Here is an 11,546-nt window from a genome sequence, read left to right on the forward strand (position 1 = left end):
TGCTTCCATTATTGGCCTCACCCCACTGACTGGTCTCTTCAGGGGATCAGCCTTGCCTTTGTCACCAGCCAAACCTGGGCTGGATTTGCCAAAGTTCTGTAACAGAGTGCAGTGCAATGGCAGAGTTCAGCAGTAAGGTCTTTCTTTGGTCGGTTTTATGCTGGGTTTAAGTGAGAATGGGCATCGCTGGGGATGATTAATTTCTCACAGTAAAGTCCTTTTGGAAGCACAGTGGTTGAGGCCGTAAGTTGTGCAAAGTATCTTGGTTTACACCCTGAATTGCCTGTGTCTTCATTTCCTCATTTTTAAAGTGGGCATAGTAAGTACACTACCCATAAGGACTGAATGAGAGAACAGCAGTAAGCAACTTCGAACAATGACGGGCACATAGTAAGAACTCAATAGATGTTAGCTATTTATGAGGGAACTTAACATTTTCCGAAGAGCGGAGATCAAGCCTAAGGACTCTGCTGCCGTCTTCTCCCAGGTGGGAGGCTGGCCCAGCCAGGTAGGTTCACACTGTGCCAGGACGGATCTAAGAACCCAATCTTCCTCCCCCTTCAAACAACCCCACCCAAGTACCCCTCTTCTGTGTAAGGGCCATCGTTTACATAGCGTTGCCTATGTGCCCAGCACTGTGCCAAGTATCCTTGCATGTTACGTTCTCCATTAACCCTCACAGCAACGTGTAGCTCAGGAACTATTTATACATGCCAGTGAGGAAAGATGCCAAGAGATTGTGCTTGCCCCCCAAACACAGCCGAACTGGCAGAATCAGGTTTCGAATCCAGTCAGTCTGTCTGCAGTGCTTGGCTCCTAACCACTACGTGGGGTCTGGGCTGAACCCAAGTCGGAGTCCAGAGCTTGGCCTTGCCACCCTCCGATCTTGCTACGGGAGGAAGCATGCACCACCTGGGACCGAGAAGGGAGGAGGAAGGGGCGGCAGGACGGAGATACAGATCATGCCAGAGCGCTGGAAATCTGGAGTCTAAGTACAGTACCGGCCCAGTGACGTGAGCCCCCTCTGAGGTCTCGGTTTCCCGGGAGAACAAGCAGTTCCCCAGCGGGCAGTTAGCGGACCGGCGACAGGAGCACTCAAGCGGTCCTCGAACGCGGAACGTTTGAAGCTGCGGCTCCCGGGAGCACACGGCGCGGCTGGAGCGGCGGACCCGGCGGACCGAGGGGCGGGGCGGACTGGCCGGGGCGGGGCGGGAGGCGGAGGCGCCGCGTAGGCCCGGGAGGCCGGGCCGGCCCGGCTGGGAGCTCGAGTCCCATGCGCCGCCACCTCCCCCCACGATGTTCCCCTCCCGGAGGAAAGCGGCGCAGCTGCCCTGGGAGGACGGCAGGTGAGCGGCGGCGGCCGGCCCGGGCCCCGTCCTCCCGGGTGCCGATCCTTTCCGGGCCGCCCCGCGGAATCTAGGAGCCCGAGGACGTCGCGTCCCCGGCTGCGGGGCTTTCTCAGGGTCTGTGGTTCTCCCAGTGGGCCACTGGCTCGCTCTGTATACCGGGTCTCTGTCTCTCCGTGTAGGTCTCTGTCTCTACCAGTCTCCGCCACTTCGCGGGTCTGTATTTCTCCGATGACTTCCCTTTGTGAGTTTCTGTCCCTCTCTTTGCGAGTCTGTCCCTCGGTGCGGGTCTCTTTGTGTCTGTGTTTCTCCGCTGGCATCTGTCTTCGTGCGGGTCTCTGACTGCGTTGACCTCTCTCAGTGGATCTCTGTCTTTCTGCCTGCCCCCGGCCTCTAAGGGTCTTTATTCCTTTTCTCTGGTGTCTACTTCCCCCCATCACATCCGTGTAACCTCAGACCCCATCCTCCTTCAGGCTTCCCCATCCTTTGCTGACCGCCCAGAAGAACACACCAGAAAGAATCTCTATGCTAGCCTGGTAGGCCACTGACTGGCACGAACTAGGCACTCCTCACACGTAATGCTGGTTCATTTCCGGTGCAGCTGTACTTGAGTGGGACCTCCTGCATGTGTTAGGTGTGAACTTGATCCAGACCTTAGCTGATGATGTTTTCCTAAACAGTATTGGGGTAGGGGAGTTATTCGGCTTTCTAGATTTGGGAGAACACCCACACTTCATTCGTGAGATGTGCCCCCAAAACTCTTCTCACCCGGCACACACACCCAGATAGTGGGTCTCCGCCCAGTGAATATCACCTCTTCCCCCGTATGTCTCTTAAGTTTGCCAGGTGCCAAAAGATTCGGGAACATAGTGGGCAAAAGGCTTGTGTTTGGGGGATTTTGCAGACTTGGTGTTGAAGCAGGAAGACAAGAATGTAATAGAAAGAAAGCCTGGACAGTGTGGAGTCAGCCCTGGGCAGGAATCCTCTTTAACAGCCATGTGACCAGGAACAGATCACTTAATCTTTCTGACCTCAGCTTTTCCATCTCTGAAACAGGGATCATAATATCTACTCTACAGGGCTGTATGAGGATTAAAAGAAGCCACGTATGTAACACTCTTGACACTGTGCCTGGCAGGCAGGAGGTATCTACCTTTGCAGTTGGGAGGTGCTGTAACCAGAACAGCTGATATTCAAACCTATATCACTAAGATTTGTGTAAGGGCAGAAACAAAAGGTAATAGAGGAGAATTTCCATTTCCACATCCCTTTCCGTAAACCTTTGGTACATACCTGTGTTCCCAGAAAAAGTTACTGCTGTCAGTTCCTGCTTTTGACACAGGGGTACAAAGGTCCAGGCAACAGATTCAGGCTAGCGTAGCAGTTAAGAGTGCTGGCTCTGGAGCCAGCCCAGCTGGATTTGACTCTGCCTTTTCTAGCCCTGGGCACAGGTTGATGGAGATAAACCTCACTTAGTCGGCCCCTCGGAGCAGGATGCCCTGAGCCTGGGAGCAGCTGGGACTGCAGTTCTGGAGTTTGCCACCAGGCGGCACCAGGAGTTCTAGGTGTCCGCTGTCCTGAGGAATTGACATTTGGCTCTGAATTCAGTTGCTCAGCCATTTGGGCCCTTAAAGCCCAGGATAAGATTGCCTATGAGAATGTGATCCTGCAAAGGGAAGCTGGGCTGAAGCAATAGCGTGTGACAATGCACGGAATGCCCAATCCATGCCATACCCCTGGATGATGGTCACTGCTTCTTTTCCCAAAGGTGGGAGATTTCCTCATGTCCATGTCCCCGGTCTCCACCCCAGCCCCAGAAAGAACCCAGGGGGCGAGGGAGAATCTGTAGAGGTTCCAGCCTTCCCAGGCCACTGGCAGAATTGGGCTCCGCTCTTCCCCAGCGGAAACCCCCACCACAGGACAATGGGGGGTAAGTCTTAGCTGGCCACCCCTCTGCTGTATGTGAGACCCAGCTTCAGGGTTGCTGGCTTCCAGGTTGGCAGTTGTGTGTTAGAGAAAGTCAGGAGTTGGTCTGGCTCTGGCGTGTGACTTAAAGCATGCCCTGACTGCTTGAACCCTTCCTGTAACTCACCAAGCAAGCCCTTTGCTGTCTAAACTGTTCTGGGGCCGCAGACAGGAATGGCTTATCTAGGGGGACAACCAGCAGGGACACAAGGGATTACAGAACTCTGAATGCTTTGAAGAAGGAAGGACCAGATACCATGGAGAGAGCATGCATGTCCGTTTGTGTGCACGTTAAGGGTGGGCAGTGCTGGCCCTGACGTTGGAGTTGAGGTAGAGGGACGTTGCTGGTTATGACATGGGAGTTTGGCTCTGAAGGATCATCAGAGGGCATCTCAGACTGAAGTGGCAGGCTGTGTCAGGGCTGGAGCAGGAAGGAACATGGTGAGTGGTGAAGGTCTGGGTTACCCAGTGTGTGGCACTGGGTGAGTGGTGGGGGGCAAGTGCAGGCAGAATGTATACTACCTTGTAGCTAACTGGTGACTCCCAAAGGCTATAAAGCAAAGTGATTTGCAGGTTGTTTCAGGGGGGTAGACTAGAGAGAGCTTCCCTTGTCTTAGGTTCCTCAGCTCCTTCTCTGTCCTCAGCAGAGAAATCTGGTAAATTCCACCTCTCTAACCCAGACAGCGATCTCTCCCAGCATGACCTCGGTGTCCAAGCGATTCAGATGCACTTCCAGCTTCTAAACAGAGCCTGATTTCCATACCTAGCCCTGATCTTTCTCTCCCTGTCCCATCTCTCCTCCCTTGTCACATGAGCTGCCTCTTGGACTGAAGATTGGAGTCTCATTCAGTGAACAGCGACTGTCAGTTTGGGTCTTGCATTGTTTTGGGGGTAGGTTGGATCTCCCCAGGGTAAACACTGGTCTTTTCCCTGGAACTGATGCCAGGCCCCTGCCTTGAGGACCTTTCTGGTGTGAGAAGCAGGACTGAAGTGAGGGTTTATACTGGGGGTAAACTTACAGAGGAGGAGGACTGGAAGGTGGTGGGTGGGATCTCTAAGGCAGGGCTCCTGCCCTCGGCTCAGGCTCAGACCCTTCAGCCACCGTACTGGAGAACGGCAGGTACCAGAGACCAGGAGTCTTGCCCCTGCCCTCCAGCAGCTCTTGGTCTGACCCGGACTCACTTACAGAAAGTAAGAGGGCATGAAGGAACTGGGGCAGCTCTGACCCGGGGTTGGAGAGCTTCCTGGAGGTGCAGTGACACCTCCTGGGCCTAGAGCAGTAAGCAGGATTCCGATGTGTGGTAGCAGCATGAACAAAAGCGTTGACGTTGCTTCTGCACTAACTGCCAGGCGCGTGGGGCAGACCAGTCATGTGCACCTTACCAGTGGGGAAGCCAGAGAAGGGGTCTGCCAAAGGGCTCCGGCTCCACTCTCCCTTCTGACCCCACCCCTGCTCTTGTCCCAGGTCCAGGTTGCTCCCCAGCAGCCTTCCCCGGAAATGCTCCGTCTTCCACCTCTTCGTTGCCTGTCTCTTACTGGGCTTCCTCTCCCTGCTCTGGCTGCAGCTCAGCTGCTCTGGTGATGTAGCCCGGGTAGCCCGGGGACAAGGGCAGGAGACCCCAGGCCCACCCCACTCCTGCCCCCCGGAGCCACCTCCCGAGCACTGGGAAGAAGACGCGTCCTGGGGCCCCCACCGCCTGGCAGTGCTGGTGCCCTTCCGTGAACGCTTCGAGGAGCTGCTGGTCTTTGTGCCCCACATGCACCGCTTCCTAAGCAGGAAGAAGGTCCCGCACCACATCTATGTGCTCAACCAGGTGGATCACTTCAGGTAGGGACGGCCTCCCAACTCGGCCCCCCCTCTTCAAGGCCTCCCCTTGCCCAGGCCCCTCGGCTGCTCCCTCTCCCACTGGGGTCCAGTGCCAGGGGTGCCTCTGGCCTGGGAAAGACCACCCAGCGCAGTGGCGGGAGGGTGGGAACAGTAAACCCTTCTCGCTGGTGTGACGGCAATTTGAGGGGAGGATTGGGGCTAAGGAGAGTCCTGGTGTGATACCCATTTTGAAAGGATCGCCATGGCTGTCGTAGGAGGAATACCTTTTACCAGAACAGGAGAATGGGGCAGGGCTGGGAGGCCTGCTGGGCTGTTGGACGGGAGGGCCTCTTGGCTGTAGGGGAGCAGGGGTGGAGAGATGTGAGGGGGAGGAAGCACAGACCGAGCTTTCCAGTGGATTGGCTGTGGGGATTCGGGAAAGGCAGGGTCAAGGCCACAGCTTTGAAGCTGTTCACAGTCTACTGTTACCCTGGGGTCCTTGCCCTTTACCACGCGCCGCTCCCCTCTGTGAGCCAGTGCGCACATCTCACACTCCACCTCCACCTCCTTTCCCTCCACCTCGCTCCTCTGGGAGGCAGACCCGAAGGCTCTTGGACCCCGCCAGGCCCTTTAGGCCACAGTACCGCCCAGTCTTCACAGCCCACCCTCCTTGTCCTCACTTTCTCCTCACCCACCTTGGAGTCCACGGTCCATCATTAACATCTGTCAATCTGTCATCTCGCACTTCTCACCTCCCTGACCCACCTGCTGCTGGCTGCTCCATGCCTATCCTGGGGCAGCTGGCTGTCTCCCCCCAGGCGATGAGCCCTGGCCCAAGAGGGCCCTCTGGCCTGCTGCCTCTCCTCCTCTGAGGCAGCTCGGCACCCTTTCTCCTGTCCCTCTCCTCGTCAGCCGTGGCTGATGACTTTGCTCCCTGTTTGAGAAGTCGAGCCAACAGGAAGAGAGTGAGCCCTCCAGCCTCTGTGCTCACGGACTAGGCTCCCACCATGCTGGGGATGCACTGCCCCAGCCCCTCCAGGGCCAGCTCTTCCGGTCTGGCGCTGGGTCCCCTTCTCCCTCTCCTACTCAAGGACATCGCTTCAGCCATCCACTCCTTTCTCTCCCTCCTGGATTTTCTCCTCCCTTCTGGGGCATTTGTATCAGCAAACATACTGAAATAGCTCCTGTCTAAAAAGAGAAGGAAAAGCCCCCGTGACCCCTTGCCCACCCCTGTCACCTCATTGCTCTGAGCCCCTTCAGAGCAGAACTTTCCTGTCTCCCCTCTCACTCTCTCTGGAACCTGTTCCCCTCAGATGTTTACCCCCCTCCTGACACTGAAGCAACTCTCACTGATGTCACCAGTGAGCCCACCTCCTTAATCCAAGCACTGTTCTCAGGCTTCCACCGCCAGGTAGCATTGGCCAAGTGGGTTACTTCTTCCTCTTGGAAACACCTCCGTTTGACTTCTGAGACAGCACTCCCGTTCTCCTCCTTCCTCACCTCTGCTAAGTCCTTTGCCCATTCTACCTCACCTCCCTGACCTCTCGACTGGTACTCTTAGGGCTCAGTCCTTGGGCATCTTCTTTTCCGGCTGCAGTCACTCCCTGGGAATGTCATCCGGCCTCGTGGCACTAAACCCCTTCTGTGCCCTGGTGGCCCCCAAGTCTGTGTATTCCCGGCCTAGACCACTCTCCTGACCTCCAGCCCCCTGTGTCTGGGCACCACATAACCCTCTGTCTGGTGGTCCCGAGCATCCCAAGCTTCACATGATCAAGGCTGAATGTCTGCTTTCCCACCCGCCCTCTTCCCTATTTCAGGAGATGGCAGCTCCTCGCTTCCGGTTGCTCAGGCCAAAAAGCCTTCGAGTCATTGTCACCTCCTCGCTTTCCCTCAGCACACCCCGTCCCTCGGAATGTGTCTCAAATCTGCCCACTTCTCACCACCTCCCTGAGCTAAATCACCATCGTCTCCCACCCAGATGATCGTAGCCTTCCAACCCTGAGCCTCCCTTCTCTTCTCAACACCCCAGCTAGAGTGATCCTGTTAAACTGGAAGTCACAGCACATCCTGGCTCTGCTCTCAGCCCTGCAGGGGCTCCTGTGTGGTGATACCGGGGTCACAGCCCAAGCCTGTCAGGGGCCAGTCCCCCACTGGCCTCATCCCTGAAGCCCTCCTGGTCACCCTGCTTGGTCACACAGGTGTCCGCTCCTGCCTCGGGCCTTGGCAATTGCCTTCCCCTCTCCTTGGAGACCCACTCCCTCTATCCGCTTCTGGCTCATTCCCTCAGGCCTTCACAGGTCACACCATTACCCTGGCCTTCCTGCTGGCCCTGTCTGCAAGAACACCTGCCCCGCCCCCCAGCATGCTCTCCCCTCCTAACCGCGTGCGCGCTTCTCTCTTCCGTAGCCCTTGCCGTTGGCTGGCTGGTTACATATTCACTTATTGATTTCTGTTTCCTCTTATCAGAACCTCAGCTCCTTGAAGGCAGGGCTTTGATTTCTCTCGGCTGTAGCCCCAGTGGGCCGGACGGTGTCTGGCACATAGCTGGCAGTCGGTAGACGTCTGTGTGATGAGCACACGGCAGGCGGGCAGCCGGGCAGCCCCACGGGGAAGTCGGCGTCAGGTGGGAAGGCGGCACAGGCGCCGGGGGGGCGGGCGCCACGGAGGACAGGCTGTCACGCAGTTTGGGGAGAGCGACCTCACCGCCCCCCACCCATGCAGGTTCAACCGGGCAGCCCTCGTCAACGTGGGCTTCCTGGAGAGCAGCAACAGCACGGACTACATCGCCATGCACGACGTGGACCTGCTCCCCCTCAACGAGGAACTGGACTATGGCTTCCCCGAGGCCGGGCCCTTCCACGTGGCCTCCCCGGAGCTGCACCCGCTCTACCACTACAAGACCTACGTGGGCGGCATCCTGCTGCTCTCCAAGCAGCACTACCAGCTGGTGAGGCCAGGGGGGTGGGGCGCCCGCCTGGGGCGGGCATGGGCAGTAGGAGGGACGGTCCCGGGCCCGACGGATGAGAGGGTCCTGCCCTGGCCGGTCAAGGGAGTCCGGGAGCGGGACCGAGCCAGTCAGCGAGGATTCAGCCGCAGTAGCGGGAACCCCCTGTGAGCTGGCTTCAGGAGACTCGGGGTTCGTTGGTTCTCAATGGAACAGTCTGGGCTGGCTTCAGGGGTGGCTTGCCAGGCCTCTTAGCGTCACCACGGACGTCTCTCACCTTGGCTTTCTCTGGAGTGGATTTGTTCTCAGGCCTATGAGGTGCACGGTGGCCGTCCTGGTTGCCCGCTGCGTGCACCCAGGCCCGGGTTCAGTGGATGGTGAGGTCTCTTCCCCAGCAGCCGGGACAGGAGTCCCAGAACTGCACCACCCTGGCTCCTGATTGGCCTGACTTGAGTAGGGGTGGGGGACAGGGGGCTACCCCTGAGTCCATTGTTGTGGCTGGAGGTGGAGGGGGGGGGGGCCGGTGAGGGAGTGAAGGTGGAGGGAGGTTGGGGAGTAGGTGAGGGTGAGGGGAGAGAGTGGGAAGGACCGAGTGGCTTAGACACTGGTCTTTTGCCCTTTTCTTCAGGCTGCAGCTGAAGCCAGCTTTACAGAAATGAAGCCCTGAGTTGGGTGGCTAATAGGTGTCTGTCGCAGGGCCCAGCTGCCCCTCTCCCCACAGGAAGAGACCAGGGCAGAGCCTCCCAGGAGAAAAGGGGGTATCGGGCAGGCAGAAATCAAGCAGGATTGGCACTTCTGCCCATTGCCAGTTGCCCTGAAGAGGTGCCTTCCACCAGTCAGCCTTTTTTTTTTTTTTAATCTATTTATTCTGAGAGAGAGAGAGAGAGAGAGAGAGAGAGAGAGAGAGAGAAAGAAAGAAGAGGAGGGGCAGAGAGAAAAGGAAAGAGAAAGAATCCCAAGCAGACTCTGTGCCATCAGCACGGAGCCCGACACGGGGCTCAAACTCAAAAACTGTGAGATCATGACCTGCGCTGAAACCAGAAGTGACACTCAACTGACTGAGCCCCCCAGGGGCCCCCAGTCAGACATTTTTGAGAAACCAATCGTGTCACACAGACTCAAGGTCCCATGAGAACAGGCAAGGGGCCTGGCATGTGATGGCTGTCCCCCAGTAGCTCAGAGGTTGCGGGAACTATAAGCCTCTGGGTGCACATTAGAACCTCCAGGGGAGGAGGAGGAGAAAGGGGGCTTTGGCCTACTCCCGGGAGGTCAGAGACCAGGGAGCGCCCTGGGAGGATGGGGCAAGTGACTCTCCCTGTCTCTGTGTCAGTGCAACGGGATGTCCAACCGCTTCTGGGGCTGGGGCCGCGAAGATGACGAGTTCTACCGTCGCATCAAAGGGGCCGGGCTGCAGGTAATATTCCCCCCAGGGCTCCCCACCTCTTCAGTATCGGGGCTGCCCCAGGGTTCCCTTCCCTGCCCTCAGATGACATTCCTGGGGCTTAGGGATGACACCCCCAGTTCCGATCTCAGCCTGGCCCCCGATAGGCACACCTCTACTGCAGAATGGCAGTACAGGCCCCTGCCCGTGGCCCGTGGCAGGCGGTGGGACCCCAGAGGACTAGCGGTGAGGACCGGGGCTCCAGGAGGGCGGCCTGACCCAACTTCTTTGGCCTTCTTAGCTTTTCCGCCCCTCGGGAATCACAACTGGGTACAAGACATTTCGCCACCTGCATGACCCAGCCTGGCGGAAGAGGGACCAGAAGCGCATCGCAGCTCAAAAACAGGTGCTGGCTGGTCCCCTGACTGGGGATGGTTAGGTGGTGATGTGGGGAAGCAACAGGGCCAAGCATTTCACCAATCTCTCCTCCGGCCCAGATGGCCCTGCCCTTCCCTGCGTGGCCCAGGCCAGTCTCTGGGCATTCTGCTTGGGCACTGTGCCCTGTGCCGGTGGCCGCTATGGGCACCTGGCCACGTGGGTAAGCTGAGACCTCAGCGTCCATGCAGGCAGGGAGCAGGGGAGGGCCTCAGCTATCGGTGCCAGCGTCCCAGGCGGACCTGTGACATGGGAACCACCATCCCCCAAACAGCCTCTTCTTTAGGAGCCATATTAGCCCACCTGAACGATCTCAGCCCTCTTGCTTACTGGTGGGGTGCAGCTGCGGACAGCCAGCGGCCTCAAAGCCCTGAGTGCATGCTCTCTCTCCGTGTCCTCCCCAGGAGCAGTTCAAGGTGGACCGGGAGGGAGGCCTGAACACCGTGAAGTACCGTGTGGATTCCCGCACAGCCTTATCTGTGGGCGGGGCCCCCTGCACTGTTCTCAACATCATGTTGGACTGTGACAAGGCTGCCACCCCCTGGTGCACATTTGGCTGAGCCAGCTGGACAGTAAGGAAGCCTGTGCCCACAGGCCACACTACTTACTCAGGCTCTGGATAAAGCCTCAGGCCCCGGGGCCCACCTCCCCTAGGATGTGGGGTGGCCTGAAGCAGCGGATCGCAAGCCGCACATTTGCAGCAGCCCAGCCCCCAGAGGTGGGCTTGAGCCAGGACAGGACACACACAGGGTACCTGGGACGCTGGTAGCAATAAACAATGATGGAGAGAGACTGGGACGTGGCTCTCACCTGGGACTGTCCGCCCCGCCTTCCTGCTCGCCCTGCTCTCCCCGTCTTCGCGCACCCACACCTAAGGGCTTTTCCTTCCCCTGGACGGACAGCTTCATGCCAAGATGCAGTTCTGAAGCCAGGCCGCTGACATGGGTGGCCAGGACAATGCAGAGGGTTAAAACTGCAGGTTTCTGTGCAAGCCCCACAGAAAGGGAACAGCTGAGACCAGCTCTCTCTGGCTATCGCCATGCAGGAATGCCGGCCTGGGGTGGGCCAGATCTTCTGAGTTCTCAAAAAGAAACTTGAATTCTGGATTCCTGAGTGAAATCAGTTCGTTTTTAAATGATAGCAGCTAATTGAAACTTCAGAAAAGTGTGGCGGGCCAAACAAATGTGTCATGGACCACCAGTTTGTCACCTGGGGCTGAGCGGAAGGGGATGGGGGAAAAAGATGGCACCTCTCTTAGTTATAAGCTGGTAGGGGGGTAGGGCAGGGCTGGGGACGCCAAGGTCAGGGGAGGCTCAGGTGGGAGAGACGCCGAAGGCCAAGGTTCCTGCCACCTCCCACAGCCCTCCAGGCTTCGCTGCCCTTCTGGGGAGTCTGCCCCCCTCAGGCCGTGGTGGGCTCTGACTCTGGGGTGGGGGTGGCTTCATTCTACCACACTGAGACAGAACTAGACCCACAGGACTGGACTTGGGGTAGGCAAAATGTGGTGGCAAGGACTTGGTCATAGCTTGAGGGTGGGAGGACCACGTTTCTGAGGCGAGAGGGAGATGAAAGGCAGGAGCATCCTGCAGTGTTCCCCGCATGTGGGCAGATTACCACTGATCACACGATGTCCGGGAGAGGTGAAGGAGGGGAGCCGAGGGAGACCAT

At 57.9% G+C, this 11,546-nt stretch overlaps 1 protein-coding gene across 4 annotated transcripts; it reads left to right on the plus strand.

Annotated features, from left to right (window-relative positions):
• Window positions 1-1,183: 1,183 nt before the first annotated feature.
• Window positions 1,184-10,984, plus strand: B4GALT7 (beta-1,4-galactosyltransferase 7). 4 transcript variants are annotated; one of them, XM_058738801.1, is made up of 7 exons: window positions 1,186-1,346; window positions 3,115-3,276; window positions 4,777-5,139; window positions 7,840-8,065; window positions 9,393-9,476; window positions 9,745-9,849; window positions 10,283-10,984. In XM_058738801.1, the coding sequence occupies exons 1-7, from the start codon at window positions 1,297-1,299 to the stop codon at window positions 10,436-10,438; spliced, it is 1,146 nt and encodes a 381-aa protein (XP_058594784.1). In that variant the 5' UTR covers window positions 1,186-1,296; the 3' UTR covers window positions 10,439-10,984. The 4 variants fall into 4 exon arrangements, with proteins under 4 accessions (XP_058594794.1, XP_058594784.1, XP_058594806.1 ...); XM_058738811.1 differs by lacking the exon at window positions 9,745-9,849 and having other exon boundaries at window positions 1,184-1,346; XM_058738819.1 differs by lacking the exon at window positions 3,115-3,276 and having other exon boundaries at window positions 1,188-1,346.
• Window positions 10,985-11,546: the final 562 nt, after the last annotated feature.

This window comes from Neofelis nebulosa, chromosome 1, assembly GCF_028018385.1.
Source record: "Neofelis nebulosa isolate mNeoNeb1 chromosome 1, mNeoNeb1.pri, whole genome shotgun sequence".
Classification (NCBI taxonomy): domain Eukaryota; kingdom Metazoa; phylum Chordata; class Mammalia; order Carnivora; family Felidae; genus Neofelis; species Neofelis nebulosa.

Bases quoted from the DNA above. Each gene is read 5' to 3' on its own strand.
- B4GALT7 (XM_058738801.1), top strand. From the start codon at position 1,297: ATGTTCCCCTCCCGGAGGAAAGCGGCGCAGCTGCCCTGGGAGGACGGC. The intron at 5,140-7,839 runs GTAGGGACGGCC...CCACCCATGCAG, and splicing joins AACCAGGTGGATCACTTCAG to GTTCAACCGGGCAGCCCTCG. The intron at 9,477-9,744 runs GTAATATTCCCC...TGGCCTTCTTAG, and splicing joins TCAAAGGGGCCGGGCTGCAG to CTTTTCCGCCCCTCGGGAAT.